Here is a 22,591-nt window from a genome sequence, read left to right as displayed (position 1 = left end):
CCCACAATGACTCCAAGATCTCTTTCTTGAATGGTAAAAGCTAATTTAGACCCCATCATTGTTTATGTATATGTATAGTTAGGATTATGTTTTCCAATGTGCATTACTTTGCACTTATCAACATTAAATTTCATCTGCCATTTTGTTGCCCAGTCACCCTGTTTTGTGAGATCATTTCGTAGCTCTTCGCAGTCTGCCTGGGACTTAACTCTCTTGAGTAGTTTTGTATCATCTGCAAATTTTGCCACCTCACTGTTTACCCCTTTTTTCAGATCGTTTATAAATATGTTAAATAGAACTGGGCCCAGTACTGATCCCTGGGGGACACCACTATTTACCTCTCTCCAGTCTGAAAACTGACCATTTATTCCTACCCTTTGTTTCCTATCTTTTAACCAGTTACCAATCCATGAGGGAACCTTCCCTCTTATCCCATGACTGCTTATTTTGCTTAAGAACCTTTGGTGAGGGACCTTGGCAAAGGATTTCTGAAAACCTAAATACACTATATCCACTGGATCTCCTTTGTCTGCATGCATGTTGACCCCCTCAAAGAATTCTAGTAGATTGGTGAGGCATGATTTCCCTTCACAAAAACCACGTTGACTATTTCCCAACAAATTATGTTCATCTCTGTGTCTGATAATTTTGTTCTTTATGATAGTGCCAATGCTTCAGTTCTGCCAGATTGACAGGGCGGGCAGGCTAATCAGGGACTCAGGAGAACGGGGGGGTCCCATCCTCCGTGTGAGCTGGAATTGCTTGGGTCAGACATAGTGAGGCCCAGCTAGGGAGAAAGCAGGGGCCCAAGATGAACTGGGGAGCAGAGCTGTGCCAGGTCCAGAGTGATCGGAAAAGCAGCTCAGGAAGCAGAGTCACAGAAGCAGCCCACAGTGCAGACTTGTCCTGGGAGCAGAGCTGCAGCAACCAGCGCCAGAGGGGCCAGAGAAGCAGCCCAGGGAGCTGGAGGCAGAGCAGCAGCAGCAGCAGCAGTGCTGAGGCGGAGCGGAGCTGGAACTGGAGCAGTCCGGAGCCAAGTGCGGTGAGCAGCTGGGGAGAGTGAGGGGGACCCTGGGCAACGGGCCCAGCGCAGGGAGATCCCACCAGCCAAGAGGCCCTGAAGGCCAGACTTGGAGGGGGATCGTAACCCCGATGGGGCAGAGGCGATGCTGGGAAGAAAGGTCCTGCCACCTACAGCCTGAGAGCGTGTGGCCATCACCAGAGCAAGTGTCCGACCCGCAGCATCCCTGCAGCACAGCCAGAGTCTGAGAAGGAGGCCTGGGACTTGTGAGGAACAGACTGAACTTCCCTTACATTCCGGAGATGCTGGTTGTGATGACCCCTGTTAGGGGGCTTATTCCTTCATCCACTTACTTCCCTGGTCCTTCTCGCATGAACAGAGAGCAACAATACCCAAAGTCCAAAGGTGCAAACAATTCAATGTTTATTGGGGTGAACTTCCAGCAAGCATGATTCCAGTTTCCTTCCTTAGTATCCTCCTTCCCAGCTCTGACATCACAAAGCCTTACACCTGTGTCCCTGTTCCCATTCCTGCCCTTAGCCAAACGTGATTCCAATTTCCTTACCCCCATTCCCCCCCCACACACAAACACACACTTCCTGACTGACTGCAGACTATATAGTAAAACTTGAGTTTGGCTTAGCTATACCTTAACCAATCATTTTCCTGAAATTTAACTAACCAATCCTAACATATTGTAACATGATTATGTAACCAATTATATCCCACCACCTTAATTAGTTTACACCCAGCAAAATTAATTATACAGCAGACAGGAACAATCACAGAACCAGACAGAGATTATACAGACAAACAATAGGGAAATGGGGACTACAGTGATAGAACAACAAAGAAATGAGGATTTCACATCCCAGCTATTGATAAGTTAGTTCTTGCCAGACAGGATGCTATCAAACTAAGTTTCCTTTTACATTTTCGAGGCACTTCCCTTTTTCTGGAGGTGATAGGCATTATCAGGACAGGATTGTATTCCTAACAGCCCAATAGCACCTTCTTTCAATGTGACTAGTTTGGAATGTGAGGAGGTGACCGTTCACTTCCAGCTTATGGCTGCGTCTGTTGCTTAGCCAAAGGCCTTAGCCTAAGAACAGGGCCTCAGACTGTCACAGTAAGAGAAGGATCTTACACTGGCAGACAGTGATTTTGATTCTTTCTTTTATACCTCTAATTAGCCAAGTGATAAGAATACACCTAAATTCTTCGAGTACAGGCCTTTACCGACAGGCCTGAATATCTATATCCTAACAACCCCGTACCACAGAGGGGGGTGACGTGTTTTCCTTTAACCTTTCCCAATTTTTCCTTATCTTTTTTAATTGATTGCTGTTTAATAAATTGTATTTGCTTTGAACTATATGTAATGATCAGTGGGTCAGGGAAGTGTCCAGTGCAGAGAGAGCACTCCGGAGTGGGAACACCCTAGCCCCTGCCCTAAGTGACCACAACAAGGTTGGGGGGGGGGGTTGAGCCCCCCAGAATCCTGGGACCAGCCTTGTTGGGGTTACGCGGACTCTGCCACACAGGAGAGTAGAAGGGGAGCCCTTGAGGTCAGGCAGGCCTCTGGGTAAAGAAAGTGGGAGCAAGGACTCAGATCCTTTCGCTAGCCCACTTCACCGGGGTAGTGTATAAGCCAGGAAAGTTCCACACAATAGCGGGACCATTCCCTGGCTTACACTTGTAAACTCAGATGGGAAGAGTGTCTCCACCATATCCATCCAGCAGAATTACCAAAATCAGCTGGGCCATAAAGGAACATTGCAATACAAGGCACAGGTGAATGGCTCATCCTATGGACTTGGCAGCTGCATGAAGGAAATAAAAAAAAGACACAGGGAAATTTTTCCATCACTTTGCTCTTTGAACTCCCACAAAGTCAGAGACACCAAAGTGAAGCCAGAGAGCCCAAAGGGTTTCCCCTGGGTCTGCCTGGAAAGACACTTTGAAACAACAGATCACTACAACTCTGTCACTCTTAGGATTTAGAGTGCAACTCATCTGTATATATGTTTGTTTGCTTTACCCTGTAAATAACTCTCTCATTCCTTTTTCCTCTTAGTAATCCTTTAAGTTAATTTATTACAGGATTGGCTACGGGAAGATGCTTCAGAGAAGGTTAAAGAACTGCCATTTCCTTGTTCTACAGGCCTCCATTTTGTGCGGTGATGTCATCGCTGGAGGGGTGTCACAGTACATGCTGGGTAATGCACAGGTAACTGACATACTAGGAGCCTTCATGTCCCTGCTTGGAGGTTTGGAGGCAAGTAGCTGAACTGTGAAGGATGAGAAGGGGCCTTTGCCCCATCCCCACCCCTCCACGAGGCAGATTCACAATGAAGCAACATCCTAGTGGTTCCTTCCATGGCCAACTCTTTGTGCCCCTACACATCTAGCTGAGCCCCCTTCTCTGGCAACTTCTTTGCACCCCACTCAACAACATAACCTTCCCCAGCCAGCTCTCCCTGCCTCATCGTACTCTGGCCCCTTCTTAGTGCTGTCCCCTTTCCCCCAAATGCTCTTTAAGTTTCCCACTTTGCTCAGACATCCACCATGGTTCCCAGGGTTTTCTTATTTTGCTGAACCATCTCTTGCTCACCGGCTAGTTTTGCATCTGTTTCCATGTCTGTCTGTCTGCTGCTTTCAGTCTGTCCATCGGTGGGATGTGCTTCTCTGTGGCAGTGTTACAGCTTTTTCAGATAGTCATAATGTGACTATCAGCTACTAGACAAAGTAATAATGGGGTGAGTGGTAGCAGGGCTAGAGGGAGCTCTCTGAGCAGCAAGGTCCCTAGGGTTTCTGAGATGCAGTGGGAGCAGTTTCTCTGGTTTTGTTAATGTCTTGGTGAGTCAGTTATCCAGGTGACAAACTTCCTCTCTCTGACCTGAGAGCAAAGTAGCACACTGCCCCATGGGTGATGCGGATGTCAGACTGTGACACGCTCCCCACGGGGACTGCATATTTAGCAATATAACCATGGGGGAGACAGGGCAGCAGAGGAAACACCCACAGGGAAGGAAGTACACTGCATTTAGACGGAATAGCTGATTTTCTGTTTGCTGGCCCTTCTGAAAAGTCAGAAAAAAAACTGTTTCAGGTTCAACAAACCATTTCATCTGGCTTTTGAGTTTTTTAAATGTTTGTCAATTTTTAAAAATAAAGTTAAAGTTCAACACAAAGTCATTTAGAATTGAAACATCTAAATATTTCATTTTGAAAATGTCTAAATGAAACACTATTTAGACTAAGATCTTTAGGGCAGGGACCATCTCTTTGTTCTGTGTCTGTACAGCGCCTAGCACAACAGGATGATGGACCATGACTAGGGCCCCTAGACACTGCAATAATACAAATAAATCAAGCTTTTACTTATGTATTTACTTTTTTACCAAAAGCACTTGGTGACTTTGGCAAATTGATGAGATGTGTCAGGTGACCCAAATTTGCATTTTTCAGTAAAAAAAGGTTCAGCTGAAAATTTTTGCCCATTCTATGTGCGTAACCCTAAATGGCCAGTAGGTAATTCTGCTTCTGCCCTATAGCTATCCCTGGGCCTAGTAACACTAGGTGGTGAAAATCCTCATCTTCAAACCACATGAGTTGAGGGCATTTTTCATCTCTCCAGAGGTGCTTAGCACCTTGCAAGATTGGTCCAGTGTCTTTGGCTCAATGGCAAATTCTCTCTCTCACCCTGGAGATGTTTTAGTCAGGCCTGCACTGAAACAACCAAATGTGCACCACAAATTCTCTGAGGCTCTCTTTACTCCTAGACTAGCAGCCTGTGCTGCCTAGTGTCACCCCCAGGGTCTCCTTAAATCCTAACCTGGATATAACCATCACAGAGGAGACTGCTGGCTGCACCACAGGAGTTTCTCATGAATGACAATATCTTATCTGAGGTGGAGGGAGGTGGTCAGGTTGAGGAGTAGACAGAACAAGTGAGGCCAGATGGTCCCTTCAGAAGCAGTGGCAGCTGTAAGATTTGTGTGAGGGGAACTTGCTTTTACTGACTGTGTGTCTGGTTCTCTTTCTCTCAGGATTTGCTGCTGAAGTGAAGGGCCTGGCTACTCCTCACCTTAGAGATTCAGAGGAGACAAAGCTGGATTCCCAAGACTGCTGGCCCTTCTGCTTCCTCCAGTGATGGTTGTGTCAAAAGCAGCCAGAAAACCAACCATGAAACCAAATGTGGCATTAATTCATCCAAGTATATCATTACAGTTCAACCACCTCAGGGGCCAGAAACAAGCTATTCCACTAGGGGATTTCCATCCACCAGTGGAGAGGAGAGAGTGAAAAGGGAGCACTTTCAGTTTGTTTTTATTCCTGGTATAAAACTTTCCCCACTGAGTCCATTGCAGAAGGGTTCAGATAGCCTGTTCATGGTCTTCTCTTCTGGGGAAGACAGCACTTAAGAGTCCATTCTTGGAGGCGGCAGAGAAATCCAGTTCATGATTGCTGCTATATGAATTGACATGGAATTTGCCATTAAACTCCAAGGTCATTACTGTAACCCTGTCATTTAAAGAGAGGCCCAGGCCCTGAAGCCATTGAGAGCTATGCCCGTCCCTCAGAATGTGTGTACATGAAGGTCTCTCCTTCCCCCATCTTTCATCACACGGCAAACTTAGTGTAGGAAACATTGTCCAGTTGGGAGTCATTCTTCTTACGGTACCCGATGAGTTCCCCAGCCTTGTCCTTGAGGAGTTCATTTTTCCTCAGTGTCTTCTCCCTTTTCTCTCTCTGCCCTCCACTCTCTGCACCCTGCAGTAGCAAGATGTGTAAATGTGAATCTCTGACCCTCGCTCCATGCTTGTGGTGTGTGTGTGTGTGTGTGTGTGTGTGTGTGTGGCATCTTGGGCTCGCAATAAAAGGACACTGTGGCCAACCGACCATGGGCTCTGTAAGGCTGTTATTGGCACGCTCACATCTTCACGCTACAGTCCTCTAAAAATGCTCATGATGCTAAGACAGTTCAGGGCATTGTATATTTTGTTGTCATTTTGAAGGGGGTTACAGTGGGGAGGGGGAAGAGAAGGGTGAAAGGAGGAGGAGAGAAAAAGAGCTCGCTCCATCCACAGGAGGGAACCTCTCACAGTGCTAGTCCCCAATTCCAAAGCAACAGTCCTTTGCCAACCCTGGTATGTGTCCTGTCCCTGACATTGCCCAGGAGAGAGAAAAATCAGTCACCCAGGCTGTTGTGGCTCCCAGCCAAGTCACACTCACGCCAGGGAGAGCGGTCTCCTAGCCCAAACATGCTCAGCCAAGGAAGTGGTGACTCCTAGGGGTGAGATACTTAACGTAACTCCTAGCAGCTTGGTTAGGGAGATCTCTCTCCCAACCAAAACACTAGCACAGTTCTTCCTTCAGCACAAGCACAGCCCCACCCATCAAGGCTCGTTCCAGCTTAGTCCCTGCTGGGGGTGACTTTGATACTTAGGAAAGTGATAGAAATAATCATGTCAGTCTTCAGTCCCTGCTTTTCTCTCCCCCTCACACACACACACAGGTAAAACATGGGACAACAGGCTGACTTTGTGTTGGTTCAGAGCAGCGACTGGGGTACTGTTCAGGCAGAATTCCAAGTTAAATGGCCCAAGAGTCTGATCTGATATGGCAGGCAGGCCACTAGGCCACTTGAGATATTGGTCTGTTCTGATACAGAGACCTAGATAGTGCTGTATTTGTTTCTTATTTTGTGAGGCACTTAAATTGGGGCTGAGGATTCCACGAGGCCACAGGCATCTAGCTCAAATGTCATTTTTCAGAGTAGAATAAATTGCACTTTTGACACAGACAGGACTCAAACCCTGCTCTTAGCCTGAAAACTATTTCCTGCAGCCAGGTCAGGAGAGTTGGAATATATAAAACTTACAGCTGTAGTGCCCCTAGCAGTTCCCACTGATCACCAAATACTGCCCACTTTGGGTAGATTGAGACAAAAACCTGACAAGCATTTACACTTCACAGGGTGAAACAAATTGAGTTGTTCTCAGCAGTGCACTTTCAGACTGCAGACCACTAGTGAGACAAGATTTCATTCATCCTTATCAGCCAGCCAGAGCTCTGCCATTGCCCATGACCCTGTATTAACATTTCACTCACCAAAATGTCACCACATCCCCATCCTGCCTGGAAAAATCTATCTGTATGGTGAAAAATCAGTCTCAGTCTATCACAGAGCTCTACCTCAGTAGAACTAGAGTCCTGATTATTCTCCTGATAGAGGATTCCAGAGGAACATCACTGCTCTCCTCCCAGACCCTCTGGGACCCTAGATGCCACGGCTCAGGCATGGACGTTACTGCTTCATTCGAATTTTAGTCACTTATTTTCTGGTTGTTTCATATTGCACCTGGATTTCTCACATCCTGGGTTTTGAAGCTGCAGGAACTGGTCCCAACCATTTCTCTCCTGTAAGAAAAGCCAACATAAATTAAATCCTGATACTGGGGGTGGGTTGCAGGGTAAGGCTGCCCTTCCTCCTCATGGAATGGGTAATTGTGCTGAAATGGGAATGTAATTAATGGGATGCAGAGCTTTTCACATCTAGGCTACTGGACTCTGCTACCTGAGATGTACTGCCCAGCACCAAAGATAAGCTTGAATGTTAAGATCTGGGGGTTAAGGATGGGCTATGGAGCCTGTCATCAAGCCTGGCATCCCTTAACCAGTTTCCTCAAAGCGCTAGGTCAAAAAGGGATCATAAACTCATTTCCCATGACTGACACGCCACTCCCCAAACACTGCCAAATCTGAGGTTGAAATTCAGTTTCCCTATTTCTGGCTCATCCAACAGGGGGTAATGCTGTTTTTTTTTTTTTTTACAGTCACCACAACCTATGCCAGTTCTCTTAATTAAAATTAAAGTTATTTTAGAACAAAAAAGAAAAAGAAATCACAAAACTATAAGCGAAGCAGAATACACATCCAACTGGACTGTCTGCTATGGAAATGGAACTAGAACCCCTCTCACTTTAGGATTAATGAAGTCCTGGTATTAGTAGGCCTCCATTGTAATCCTGAATTTGTTCTCTTTCTCCTTGCTAAAATCCATAAATAAGTTTTAGGCTGATTTCCCTTTACTAGGGTAAGTTTAGGATTGAGGTATATTCTTCTGTCAGATTTGAAATGATTTGGACAGGTGGTTCCTCAGCTATTACACCCAACAAATACAGGGTCTCACCTGAGCTCAATTTTTTTTGCCACTTTATACCAAAAATAAACCTTACTTGATTTAGCTAGTTGCAATTTCCTGTCCAGCACCTACAATTAGTTTTCAAAATTCCACCTTCATCAGCTACAGTAGTGTGAGAATGGCACCTCGGAGATGCCGACAGTCTTAAAACAGGACATCAGGTGACTGGGAAGGCTTCAATTTTTTTTTTTTTTTAATTTTTTTTAAAAAGTCTGGATCTTTAGCTGGGGATTTAGTCCATAGTGTGTAGCTGCACCATTCCCCAGCTGAGCATCTGGTCATCAGTCTCCAGACATTCTGCCAGCAGAGGCAGAGCTCAACATGTAACCTCATCACTGGGGAGGGGGCTGGCATGGGGAAAAGGAATATTGCCACCAAAGCTGTGTTAATCAGACAAGCATACCTTCTTTTACAGTGGTAACTAAGGAGGATGTTACACAACTTTTACTAATGTTAAACATTGTAAAATTAGCTGATCTGATTGATTTGCAACCAAGAGTTTTAGAAGACCTTATCAAGGCGCTCTTTGGTCCACTGATGTTAATTTTTAAGAACCCTAGGAAAACTAGAAAGGGACAGAAGTGGAAGAAAGCCACTGTCAGGCCAATCCTTAAAAAGGGTAAATAAGATGATTTGGATAATTAAGGGCTAGTCAGTCTAACATAAAGCCCAGGCAAAAATAATGGAGAGTCCGGTCAAACAAATTTTATATAATTCTTTGAAAAGATTTCAAGTCTGGTAGATAAAGGTAACTCTGTGGAGATGTGGATTTAAGTAAGACATTTGAATTAATACCACCTGATATTCTGATTCAAACATGAGTGCTACTCAAAATCAATATGGTTCAATGGGTTAAAAGCTGGGTAACTGTCAGGTTTCAACATGTAGCTACTAACTGAGACTTAAGTACTTGGAGTGCCTTCACTGGGATACTTCAGGGATCAGTTCTTGGTATAACGATATTCACTATTTTTATCAATGATCTGGAAGAAAATGTAAAATAATTGATAACATGCAGATGATACAAAGATATAGCTCTCCCTTCCCCTGGCCCAAGAGGGAAGGAGATTCTGATTCTTTGAGTATGTCTACACTGCAATTAGACACCTATGGCTGACCTGTGCCACCTGACTAGGGCTCAGGCTGCAGGGCTGTTTAATTGTGGTGCAGACATTCGGGCTTAGGCTACAGCCCAAGGTCTGGAACCTCCCCCCTTTGCAGGTTCCTAGAGCTTGGGCTCCAGTCTGAGCCCGAGTGTCTACACTGTAATTAAACAGCCCCTTAGCCTGAGCCAGCTGGCACATGCCAGCCATGGGTTTTTAATTGCAGTGTAGACATAGCCCCAGAGTGTTAATTTGTCTGTCACATTACACATCCCATTAGAGCAGATGGATAATTACCAGGGAGAGAAAATAGAGGGAAACGTTACTAGAAACACTCACCTATAACATTGCCCAGGAGCTCTAAACGATCAGAGCCAAAGAAGAGGTGAGATTCACCATTAACATGGGCCACAAGTGCTGGCACTCCAAACGCCTAATGCCCCCATGGAGACAAAACAGGGAGAATCACAAAGAGACGAATAACCACAAGACCAGTTCTAAGAAAAAGTTCTACAAAGAACTGTATCACCTTTCCTCCTCCCTCACGCTCTCACTTTCTTTTTCCCTTTCCCTTCCTTTCTCCTTTCTCTATCTCAAATCTGGGTCCCATGTACCAAGCAAGCCTGGATTCTGCAAAACTCTTATGGCCCTGTCATCCCATGGGACTGAGAGAAAAGGAATCAGAATCAAACCACGGCTTCAGGCATGGTAGTGGAGAGCAGTGACCCCAGGCACTAGCTCTGGTCTCTGGCATGCCAGTCCCTTGACACCTCCCTTCGAATGGGCTAGGAATCAGACCTGGGTTTCCCAAAAGATAGTTTCCTGCACTAATACTGAGGGTATTGAGCTGGCTTGCAAGATGTATGTTTAAAATACAAAAAAGTCTGAAAGCAATGGGATCCTTGTGTATTCTGATCTACCCTTTCATCCTGCCTTGACCCACAATATCACTGCTGGGAAAGGAACACACACATCTAACCCCATGTGGCAATGGGAGCTTCTCACCCCATAGTTCAGTGCCTCCTCTGTTATCGCCTTCAGGCGATTCTTCACCTCCGGGGTCGAGGTCATTGCCAGTAGCTTTTGGGCCAGCGCTGAGGGTAACCCAGCCTCCCCTGCAGCCTGAGGAGGCAGACAGATGGAAAATAAGAACAGCCGCTGTTTTCATGATAGTTACATAATAATTACATGCAGCTTCATTGCTTGAAGGTCTGTTGTCACACAATTATTCCTCCTAGAATATTTCTCTGGCAGGACGTCTGGCCTACTTTCAACCATTGCCTGGTTACATCACCTATTCTGAGTGACTTTTGAACATGAAGATGAAGGGATATCACCTCCCAAGCTCAAAATATGCAGCTCTTGTTAGGTGGGCTTTCAATTAGCTAGCAAAAGGGGGAAAGGGAGTTTATGCTTAGTTCAAGTTAAGTACTTTCAACAGATGAACTAAGACAGATGAAGTACTATAGTGGAAAAGAAGATGAAGATGAGTATTAATGTATTAAAGAGTCTAAACAGTAGAAGGAACCTGCCAAACACAGCAAGAGAGGAACGAGGAGTGACACTGCATAACAGAGACCAAACTCAGTAAGCCTAACTGGAAGTTGGTGGGTGATCTTCAGAACTGGAATGTTGGTACAGAAGAGCAACGCATGTTCTACTTCATTGGAGACAAAAAGAGGATCCTCATCCCTTGTTCTAGCAGTGAACTTCTCAAACTTCAAATCTGCCATGGTGTGATGCCAACAATCAAAACGTGAGACATAGGGCCCAAAAGTGGGACACCCATATCTTACTGTGTCACAACATAATGTACAGATTATAAAGATGTTTACTATAAAATCTCCCTATGTCAATGAAAGAACCAATGAAAGATACTTATTTTATTCTGAGGGTAGCTTATTTCCGTTTAGCTTAAACCTGTTCCCATCAATTAATGCTAAACTGAAAAAAACTGCTCCTAAACCACAATAAGTGTCTAGACAGGGGTTTGCTCCAATTTAGCTACTTTATTTTAAATTCACACCTTATATTAAACTGGTGCAACTTTCTCACATAGTTAAAGCCTCAGTTCAACAGCATACAGCTTTATTGCTTGAGCTACAGGAGTAACTGCTAACAACTATGTGGACCAGCTACTAAGAGTGGCCTTGACACATCTTTTCCCATTGGATTTACATTTGCTAGGAAGAAGTAGACTATTGGAGAGCTGATGTTCTGAGTTCTAGCTCTGGTCTAAGAGGGAAAAGAGACAGGACAAGCCACAGCACATATACCTAGAATATTTATTCTGAAAGGTAGTGTGACTGTGTGGCTAAGGGCTGGTCTACACTGCCAAGTTTTTTCACCAAAAGGCAGTTTTTGGCAATGAAACAGCAGAGAAGTACATACTACAAAGCCACTTTTCAAGACAAACCTCCTCAGTTGCAGCGTTTTAATAAAACCACCTAGACAAGAGTGATAAGGCTTCTTATCGCCAAAGTGCCAGCATAAACACTTTGCTTTTATCGCTGTCATTGGCCTCTGGAGGTGTCCCACAATGCCTGAAGTAACCGCTCTGCTCATTGTTTTGAACTCAGTAGCCCTGCGGGCATGCACCCCTCCCCTTTCAAAGCTCCATTCTGACAGTCAGCACGCTGTGCTGCTCTGCTCCAGGGAAACAAAAGAGCAAATCATTAACATGGAAGGCTCCTGCTGTCTCCCACACTAAACAAAGAGGCAGGCAGGGTTGGGTGTGTGTCTGTCTGTCCCAGAGCCAGGGAGGGAGGGAGGCAGGGGCTGATGTTCGGTTTCCCTCAGGACTGATTGTTTCTGGTGGCTGTCTGAATTTACGAGACAGCATGAGAAGACATACACACACACACACCTTCCCTCGCTACCCTCCACACTTCAGTTGAAAAGTGACTGGCAATCTATTAGGATGCCCGTGGAACAATGGGATTGAGAAACCTGCATCATGTGAGGCACTGCAAACCCTTCCCAAAGCACCCAGCCAGTTGCACAGTGGGATAGCTATCCACAGTGCACTGCTCTCTTGTAATAGTAATAGCAAGAGCTGCTAGTTTGGATGCACTCCAGCGACACAAGGAGCAGAGTGTGGACATGCAACAGCGGTTTAATTAAAGTGCTTTAATAGATGTGGCATAACTTTTGGTAAAAAAAACTTAGCAGTGTAGACATAGCTTAAGACTTTTAGAGACCTGGATTCTCATGCTAACACTGCCTAAAATAATCTTCTGCAACCTCTCTGCTTTGAGCTATACTGATGAAAAGTGCTATATAAGAGTAGTCGTAAAAATAGTGTTTGTAAAATTAAGGTGGGAGCTAATACTTGGCTACCATCCAGGGCTAGAATATGAGATCCTAGTTTGGGATCAAACTGGAACTGTGGCCTTGATTTGACCTCAAACACAAACCCCAAAACTAATCCTGGTTCAGATCTGAACACTGTCTTCTGCCTATCTCTGCATTATAGCCAGAGATCTAACAAACAGAAGAGGCAGGATGCAGAGAGTGGAACTGAGGAAAAGAAGAACTGACACTATTTCAAAGCAACTTCAAAGAAAGGCATACCAAGAAATTGGGGTTTGAGAATGGAGCCCAGCTACACCACCACCACTGTCCCCTCCACAATCTACCTTCTGAATCAAATTTTAACTCAAGTTAAAAGCCTTTTATAGAAGCAAACCCACTCCCTTCCCTGAGCTCCCTCTTGAATATTGCTCCTGGCTTTATTACTGTTTATTAATTATATTTTAATTGTGTATCCACTGCCTATTCCGGGGCATCCTGCTAGGGAAGGCACCGGTACCTAAATATCCACCCTAGGCCTGGCAATAAAATGCACCAAAGTTACTTGGGAAATTACCCTCACATTTCCACAGATCTAAGGGATTGGAGTCACTGACATGGGAGTCACATTTTCCCTAAGGGAATTTCCTGATAACTCCAAATGATCCCTTAAAAAATCCACAGCCAGTCAAAATTATTTAAGTTGTCTCCATAGACGGTAACCCTAAGACCCACATCCAATAAATCACAACAAATGAATGTAGAAGCAGTAGCGACAGGGAGAAACTTACTGTCAATATACTCTCTGGTTGGGTGATATCTTCATCCTGGTGAGAGGAGGAGGAGGAGTAAATCAAATGGTTAAATGTTTATGAACAAGATGTTGAATCTACAAAGAGAATTTCTCACAGTGACCCTGTCTTCCTGCAGGGATGGAGTCAGAAAAGCTCAGCTGAGGACAGGGATCCTATTGGAGAATTTCCCACAGGAAAACATCCCATTCACCCAAACTGGAACTGGATTATGTGGACTCTGGAATTAACTATTGGTGAAAGTCTCCACACTGAAAGAAACAGAAACTGAAATCGACTTGAAATATAGTGCTTTCCTTGGATTGGACCCTGAACCACAGTTTTCAACACTCCTGCTGACACTACATGGTTGACTGAGGGCAGAGGAGGGTCAGGAAGATGGGGAAAGGAGCTGGACTGGGGATGTGTAGAAGTACTCACCCGGGACCAGATGCGCATCCAGAGCTCTCTGGACACAGGCTCCAGGAACTGTGGCTGTGTCATATCCACGGCTGTGATAAAGCGCATGGCAGAAAGGCTGCCTGGGATTGATGTGAAAGACAGAAAGACACATTGAGGAAGCATAGGAACGGCATCAACCAATGAAGTCTGCCACTGCCCTGGGAATGTCCCCAAGGAGCAAAAAGGCCATTAATGAAACTCTTGCCAATGTTCATAAGAAGCCTACTTCTGTATGGGATTTCCTTGGGACTGTCCCAAGGAGTTAGCCACTCAAGTCTGCAGCAGGGTCTGAACAGGGAGAGGGTCTCTAGGAAAGGGACTTAGTTGGGATTCATCTATGGGAATAGCTTGCTGAACACAGTCTGCACTGGTCTCAGATGGAGAGTGGACTCAAAGTTTGTTATGGCCAAAAACATCATGGGCCAAACTTTCAAGAGTTACTTCTAGGTCTGGGACCTCCCAATTGGAAGTCCAACTAGAGACAAATAGGACCTGATATTCAGAGGTGCTCAACATCCTCAATTCCACTGATTTTAACCAGAATTGTGGGTACTCAGCTTCTCTGCACATTAGGCACTAGCTCACTAATGTATGAACTGCACATGGCAGATTTCAAGTTAAGTGCTAAGAAGTAGCAGTATTAATATCTTGAGCACTAGATATATTCATGGATGTCCAGTGTATAGTGGCACCAGTCCTTGGGATCTTAATCCTCTCTATTAGAACAGGTCAAACTATTCATTGCCAGTAATACTTGTTTTGAATTCAGCCCCATTTCTGTTGGGTGACTCATTCAAAAGTCTATCCTGATTCCCACTGATCTATTCATGATTTCTAAATAATCAATAAACTTGATGAAGAATTTTCAGCCTATGGAGGGTTGTTGAAAACTATTCACTTCGCCAATTGCAATTTGTTTCTGGTTGCGTGTGGTTGGTCACATGGAATTGGTTCTGCACTCTGTTTTGATGATGGAAACTTTTTTAAAGCAGTAGTATAATAAATAACCAGGGTGAATTAAAAAAAAAATCAATGTTTTTAAAAAAAAAAAATTTATTAAATCAGATTTTTTTGATAACTTGTTTTTTTGAGGAAAAAACCCATCTAAAGACTGTTTTAATTAAGAAACAATACAACTCAAAGATATCTCATCATGGAATAGGGATTATAAATTCTAATTCTATAGTATGAGACAATATATTCATGTAATGTTTAAGAAAAGGTTTGTAAATGAGTTCCATAGTTCATGGATTAGGGACCCAATCTCATGGGGTTCCAGGGGCTTCCGTATAGATTATTTAGGTTAATCTTTCTATCTACCCAATGGAACTCAGTGCTCAGTCTAGAAGATACCATCAGAGATGCTGAGTTTTGCAGTTCTCAAACTGTGGATTTGTGTCTCCAGAGATGTTAACAGCAAAAAATGTTTTTAAATAAATAAAATATTGAGGTGAGAAACAACAGGCCTCAACCCTACTATCCCTCTGCAAATTTGTGTACACAGTGTCAATCCCTTACCTCTCTCTAAAAGTGCAAAGTTTCAAAAAGTTCAATGAATAGAAGATGGTTGGGGACGGAATAGATCTGGAGAAGGAGAAGAAGCTTGGAGATAAATGTCAGAAGGGAGGGACCGGCAGTAGAAACAAAACAGTGAAACTGTTTGAGCATCATATTCTAGAAGTCTTGAGGTCTTTCTGAGCGTAGCCTTCATTGATTTGAGATCTACTATACCATTCTCTCACTAGAAGGGAAAACCTATAATGGCAGCAGGCCCTAAAAGAGACCCAGTTTGGGAATATTTTAATGAAGTTCCTCTTCCTGTGGATAAGACAGGGATGCATGCAAAATGCAAACAGTGCAACAAAACAAACAAACATCATGAGAAGTGTTCCTTTTCAGGAGGAAGCTGCGTTCAAGATGATGAAAGGAACATGTCTGAACATGCAGAATCTCCAGGTTGGTAAACTTTTTTATTTCATACTTCTTTCTTAAGGACTGCCTGTCTTCCTTCTGGACTATTCTTAAATTATCATGTTTGAACAAAAAATATAGTTGTTACTCTATGGTACTATCATTTTAGATGCAGTTGTGATAAAAAATAAATAGCTGAAATAGGCAGATCTTCCTTTTACAATGTCGCCTTTAAAGTAGTACTGAGTGTCAGTGAATGCAATGAGTAATACTAAATGAGCAGTATGGTAATAATAATTAAATAACTGCAGTGACTTATTTTGTTTAGGAAAATCCATCCTCAACATACAGGATTCTGAAGACTATCCACCTTCAAGATCACCATCATTTTCTATAGTTTCAGAGTTATCTGCCAATGATAGTGTTTCAGTCACATCATGTATGTCACATAGCCACAGTATATCACCTGTAGCAAAAAGAAAAAAAAAGAAAAAAAAATCATCCAGAAACAACCATAGATAAGTTTGTGATAAGAACCAGCAGTCTACAAAAAGTGGTAATTGATGAAAAAACTGCCGTTTGTTTATGCAACAAACTCTCCTTTCCCTGTGATTGAGAACCCACACTTCAATAACATGGTTCAGTCATCAAGACCAGGATAGAGTCCACCCAACAGAGCAGATGTTGCAGGCAAATTTCTGGATAAAGTGTATGAAAGAGAAATTGATCAGTGTGCAAAAGGTGTAGAGGGTAAAATTGTTAACCTGAGTCTTGATGGGTGGAGCAATGTCCACAATGATCCTGTTATATGTGCTTGTGTGACAACAGAAGAAGGGAATGTCTTCCTTACAGAAACAATAGATACATCAGGAAATGCACACACACCACAATACTTACAAGTAGCAGCAGTAAAAGCTATAACAAACTGTGAAAAAAAAATTCAAATGTTTAGTACACAGCTTGGTCATAGAAAATGCTGCAAATGTATCCAAGATGAGAAGAAATTATTTAGAAGAGAGTCACAAGCTAATAACATACAGTTGCAGTGCTCATCTGATGCACCTCCTAGCCAAAGACTTCAGTGTTCCAGAAATAAAGGCTAATGTTGTTGAAATTGCAAAATACTTCCGTAACAGCCACTTTGCAGCAGCTGCTCTGAAAAAAAAGTGGAAGGAACAAATCTAACTCTCCCACAAGACGTGCGATGGAACTCAGTAGTGGACTGTTTTGAGCACTATATCAAGAACTGGCCTAATCTGATGACAGTTTGTGAACAAAATTGTGAAAAAATAGATGGCACTGTGACAGCCAAAGTTCTCAACATGGGGCTTAAGAGAAATGTTGACCACATGCTGAATATCCTGAAGCCTATTTCTGCAGCCATGAACAAAATGCAGGGAAATAGCTGTTTTATTGCTGATGTTGTAGAAATTGGGACGGAACAGAGTGAGATCTTAAAAAGAGAAATATGTGAGGACAGAGTTACATTATAAGCATTGAAAAACAAATGGGACAAGCACTATCCCCAGCTCATTTTCTTGTAAATATTCTCAATACTCGGTACCAGGGTCAAACCTTAACTGCTGAAGAAGAGGAGTTGACTATGACATGGCCATCCAGCAATCATCCCTCCATAATGCCAACTATAATAAACTTCAGAGCTAAGGGTGAAACCATTCAAGAAATATATGTTTGCTGATGTTTTAAAGAAAGTCTCACCAGTGAACTGGTGGTAGAAGTCACTTAAGCACTTGGATTCAGAGACTGTTGAAGTGATAATCTCATTTTTAACAGCAGTAGCTTCTTCTGCTGGTGTAGAAAGAATATTTTCTTACTTTGGACTAATTCATTCCGAACTGAGAAATCATTTGCGACCTGAAAAAGCAGGAAAGCTTGTTTTTCTTTTACAAATTATGAACAAACAGGAAAATGAAGGTGAAGACGACTGAGTTAGCTGCAGAAGCCAATATTTTAAGTTTCTCATGTTGACCTCGCTGACAGTCGATTTAATTTTTGGTTTTTTAAAATATTTCATTTAACTATTTTAGTTAAAAAAAATTTTAACAAAAACAAACCTGATTTTAAAAAACTTGAATGTTTAATTAAATGCAAAAATTCATATGCTTGTTTTGTTAAAATATTATATGTTTGCTGTTGAAGAAAAAAATCCAGAACACATACCATTCTTGTTTTATTTAAACAAAACAATTTAAATGCCTGTCTGGTGATATTTTTCTCCTAATACAGTATGGCAAGAAAATCCTCCAAATATTAATGATTAACCGTTGAACTGGCGATATTTATGAAGTCATTGGGAGGTAAAGTGCTTCAATTATCTTTGGTAAATGAAATAAACAATCATTCATTTTCTGATATAGCTGTAAAACTAATCTGAAAAGTTTTCAAAATAAATCACTTAAAAAATGTACAGTGTGTACCTTTTAAAAATGAAACCTGCATCTATCTGAGTTGTTAAGAATATGTATTAAGGTTATAACAACCAACAAGGATGCACTTTTTTAATCATGATTTAATCGAGCCTTCCTGACTAGTGATTTAAATCATGATTTAAATCAAATCCTGTAAACAACAAAGAACACACTTTCCTGTATGAATTTTTGACCAAATAATTTTTGTGATAATATTTTAGATTTTCTGCATTTGTGAATATTGTCATGAATTTCTGGCAGTCATCTGAACAGTCACAAGTAACATGACCCTGTGAATAGGACTGATCTGAACCTAGTGCTTTTATTTGCAAAACTATTTGCTATTTTTAAACACAGATCTGTGCCTCATGTAATTCAGTGATGAAAAAAATATTACAGTGTCAGAGCTTGTGGGCTTGCCTCCTATCTCCTTGCCTCCTACCCTGAGCTGTTCCCCCTCCCACCTCTGCCAAAGCACCTTAGTCACAATCTGCAGAAACTCTTATGCTATCCGACTCTCAGCCCTTTCCCGAGTAGGAATTTCCACTCATGCGAAGCTATGCACTGACTTCATACAAATCACAAATGGGGGAAGAAGAAGAGAACATTTAATCTCATTTTCCCCCCCTCAATGTCATGTAAGATTTGGACCTAGAGCTCCTTAAGGTGAAAGGTCAACTCACTGACCAAGCAGCCTCCTCTACTTACCTTTTCTGATAACACTTCCAACGAAATCCTTGGGGAGCTGCAGTGGGACCTGGTAATATTTTGCCATCCTCTTTATATCCTTCATCATGTATTCCCCACGTTTGGGCACCATTGCTGGGGGCTGGTTACCTTACAGAAAAGGTAAAATTACAAAATGAAGATTCCAGTTATAATAAGGTAGGCCTGGTCTACACACAAATTTAAACTAGTCTAACGAAAAGTGTAATTTTATATTGATTTAGTAAAACAGTTGCTACTTTGTGTGAGTACACTCTTATATGAGTTTACTGATGCAAGTGAAACTGAAGCCAGGTTTAAATTTGCAGGTGCTAAACTGACATAACCAGTTTTAAACCAATAAGAATGTCCACAAAGGAGTTTGCACCAGCTAAATCAGTTTTTAAAAGATAAATAAACTTTTGGGTACAGTAAAGTGCTGTTCATCATAAAATATTTTACTAAGGAGGATGAGGATCATTATCCTATTTTAAAAGTGAGAAACTGAGGGACAGCAAGATGAAGTGCTTTGCGATTTCAGGCAAATCAAATCTCCAACAGAGCCAGAAACAGAACTCATGACAGAGCCCTCCTGCTAGCATAATTCAATCTATCGAGCAGCAGTAGCTATGCTTTTGCAGCTTTTGCTGGTGAAACTTTTGTCAGTTGGGGGGGGGGGGGGGGAGAGGGAGGAGGGGATGTTTCCTGACCAACAAAAGTGCTAGTGTAGACAAAGCCTTAGACCTCCAAGTAGAATGGAAGGGCTTCAGCAATGCCTGGCTAATGACAGCAGGGAGTCTCAGTGGTCTGTGATATTCCCCACAGAATCCATTTTGGGGTCTGTGGTGAGCTCCCTAACAGCAGTGCCCTGCCAGAGCTCGAGTGCAAGATGGAATCTCCACTCTCTCATAGCCACACTCTGCAGGAGGTTCCAGATGTTCTCTGTTGAGGGTCAGGAGCAGTCGAACACCTACCAGTCTCCTTCATTATGCCTCCAAGGAAAGCAGGACGAAAACGCAACTCAATGCTCCAGTTGTGCCGGTACCGGCAAAGCACCTGCAATGGGACAAATAATAATGGATACACAACATCTAAGACCTGCAATGAAGCCCAGGGGCCCAGTCTCTGACAGAAACCAGGATCTGGGCACTGAAATACATCTAGCAGATAAAGCCTAATCTGTCTGAGACCATTAGAAATCAACCTTGGGATCAGCAAGGCACTTCAGATCTTCATGCCAGTGATACTGTGGGGAAGGTTTGTAAATTCCTACAGAGGGACCAGGAATTAAAATATCAAGCAGCCCTAAACCCCTGTGAAATGCACTCCAATGATAGCCATGGAGATAAATGCACCACTGCACCCAGGTTTCTCTCTGGAGCAGGAAGAAGAAATAACACAGCAGATTCATTTCTCTCTTTTAAATCAGGAAAATAACAGCATCTCCCCTTTCTTTAAGCACTTCATGAGTATAAATTAGATCTATTTCCTCTGGCCCTGTCTCACAGAACAACTCTGTTTATTGCTGCTCTAATCTATTTAATCCAGGACCAGATGATGATATAGATGCTATAGGACCCAGCTATGGAGTCATGTGATAAAATGAGAATCTCAATTTTCATTTTAAAGAGTGTGTAATGTGATGCCCCAGGTGTGTCACTGGCAGTGGAGACTGAACCCACTATCTATTGCTTGAGATATAACTATTAGCCTCAGATTGCCTTAATTTTGCCTTGATTTTAATGTCATTTTCATGGTAGCAACATACATGCCACCCAAAGCATCACTGAAGAAAAAAAAAAAACATCCTGAGATTTTGGAAACACCACCACTGGGCTTGAGAAATCCCTGAAAAACCAGAGGTTAGGCAGGTATGATGTCAATGTGTGTATCCCTAAAGTCACCCTTGTAAGTCTTGTACAAATAGAGTGGGTTGAAATTTCTCATTCTAAACACTGACAAACAAAGGTCATTTTAAAAAAAATGAAAGTTACTGCAATTTTTTTTGTTGCAGTTTTCAATTTTTGACAAAAGTGAAAATTTTTTGGCTTTGTTGTTAAAATTTGTTTCCTTGCCCCTTTCTCTTCCTCCCACTTTCATTAGCCAAAACGGAAACAGGAAATAGTTGAGAGAAATGGGGGAAACTGCAAACTAAAAAGTTTGTTTACAACATTTTCAACCAACTACAAATAAAACAAAAACAACAAAGACAACCCCTCCCAAAACCTGGTTCCTCTTCCAAATGTGTGGAATGAAAATTATTGTAAATTAAAAAAAATAGCAGCATTTTCCAGCTAGCTTTAGGCATAAGGTGCAGTAGGTTCCTGATGTTCCTGAAACGGTTTTGATTTCACTGAGTTTCCATGGGGCTCAATTTAGTCCAAAGACCCTGTGTAATTAAGATTAAGATCAGGCTCATAACCTGTGCTCCAGTAATAACTGTAGAACATTAATCTTCTCTGAAGTATAATGAGTAACTTTCTCCCGTGAACAGTCAGCACTCCTCGCTGGCTTTTATCCAGTTGTACTAACTTCGGTTGTTCCAGGCAAGGCAACACAGTCAGCGTGAAGAAAAGGAGGACTTGTGGCACCTTAGAGACTAACCAATTTATTTGAGCATAAGCTTTCGTGAGCTACAGCTCACTTCACAAACACACCTCTGTAAAGAAAACAAGAGCTGGAATCCTGTAGGAAACCAAGTAAGCCAGAGCTGGCCAACAAACCAGCTGTAAGTACACACAGGGGGGAGCTGTGACCTTGCAAACTATTCTTACTACACACACACTTCTGGAGAGAAGCGCAGCGGTGGGGGAGAAATGATCTCCCATTTCTCCAGCAAGGTCCGGACCAGGCCTGCTGCCAGACAGGGAAAATTCCGCAATGACACGGAGGGGAAGCACCTTGGGGCTCGGAGACTCAGGAAACACCGGGGCTTCCTAGGACTTCCACAGGCCTAAAGTCTATTCTTGCCCGCCCCCGCTGCCCTCGTCCCTCTCCCCCTGCGGTTCTCGGTCTGTCTGTCCCCGCATTCGGCTCTCGCCTCACCTCGAACCCGAGCCACGAATACGGAGACACCACGTCGTAGAAGATTTCCACCACTTTCTTGCTGCCGCCAAAGCCTCCCCCTGCTACTGCTGCCGCCGCCATTACCCCGCTCCCCAGGGGCGCCGCTTGCCCGGCTGCGATCCCTCCAGCCCGCTCGCTCCAACCCCGTGGCGGCCTCTGGCCGGGGGGCGCGTATTGGGCCGCGAGCACACGGCGTGACACTCACCCCGCCGCGCTGCGGCAGGACGCTGCTGACCCCTGCTGGCCGCTCTCCCCGGGCCCTGAAGCGGTTCCCTTTGCCGCCGGCCCTGCGCGCCTCAGCGCAGAGACTTGGTACCAGGGCTGCTTGGGCCTTCTACTCGCCCGTGGTCCCGGGCAGGGCTCGCCACTGGTTTTGAAGTGGGGGCCACTTTGGCAAAACCCCTTCAATGTGAGAGCCACACGCGGTGGGGCTGAGGGGTTCGGAGTGCGGGAGGGCAGAGGGTGGGGTGCCCGCAGTGGTTTCCCCAGGAATTGAAATGGGAGGGGAGTGTTCGAATTTACAGGTGGGGGGTGTCAGGACCCATGAGGGGTGAGGCTGTGAGGGTGAAGGTGGGCGGGGGGTAGGGCACCATAGGAAAAAC

The 22,591-nt window shown here is 43.6% G+C and overlaps 1 protein-coding gene and 1 long non-coding RNA gene across 4 annotated transcripts in view; both read right to left on the bottom strand.

Annotated features, from left to right (window-relative positions):
• Nucleotides 1-22,591, bottom strand: part of LOC144268567 (uncharacterized) — a 40,740-nt gene that overhangs the window by 5,995 nt on the left and 12,154 nt on the right. The gene's annotated exons all lie outside the window — the stretch shown is intronic.
• On the bottom strand, nucleotides 1,064-22,164 carry LOC144268560 (glutathione S-transferase kappa 1-like). Of its 3 annotated transcripts, XR_013346789.1 has the most exons (9): nucleotides 21,969-22,163; nucleotides 19,898-19,979; nucleotides 18,927-19,055; nucleotides 13,858-13,958; nucleotides 13,417-13,452; nucleotides 10,340-10,456; nucleotides 9,674-9,767; nucleotides 3,636-7,447; nucleotides 1,067-2,844 (listed from the first exon to the last, which is right to left on the bottom strand). XR_013346789.1 is itself a non-coding variant. In XM_077823532.1 (8 exons), exons 1-8 carry the CDS (start codon nucleotides 22,068-22,070, stop codon nucleotides 9,207-9,209), a joined length of 669 nt encoding a protein of 222 aa, XP_077679658.1. In that variant the 5' UTR covers nucleotides 22,071-22,164; the 3' UTR covers nucleotides 1,064-9,206. The 3 variants fall into 3 exon arrangements, 2 of the variants coding, with proteins under 2 accessions (XP_077679658.1, XP_077679644.1); XM_077823532.1 differs by having other exon boundaries at nucleotides 1,064-9,214; nucleotides 21,969-22,164; XM_077823518.1 differs by having other exon boundaries at nucleotides 1,066-7,447.

This window comes from Eretmochelys imbricata, chromosome 1 (assembly GCF_965152235.1).
Source record: "Eretmochelys imbricata isolate rEreImb1 chromosome 1, rEreImb1.hap1, whole genome shotgun sequence".
Lineage (NCBI taxonomy): Eukaryota > Metazoa > Chordata > Testudines > Cheloniidae > Eretmochelys > Eretmochelys imbricata.
Note: the sequence above shows the minus strand (reverse complement) of the source record. Positions and strands in the feature narration are given on the sequence as shown.

Coding starts and splice junctions, on each gene's coding strand:
- LOC144268560 (XM_077823518.1), bottom strand. CDS start 22,070: ATGGCGGCGGCAGCAGTAGCAGGGGGAGGCTTTGGCGGCAGCAAGAAA. Junction 9,768..10,339: donor AGGAGGCACTGAACTATGGG/GTGAGAAGCTCC, acceptor TGGGGGCATTAG/GCGTTTGGAGTGCCAGCACT. Junction 7,448..9,673: donor GCTCCTGGGCAATGTTATAG/GTGAGTGTTTCT, acceptor CTTTTCTTACAG/GAGAGAAATGGTTGGGACCA.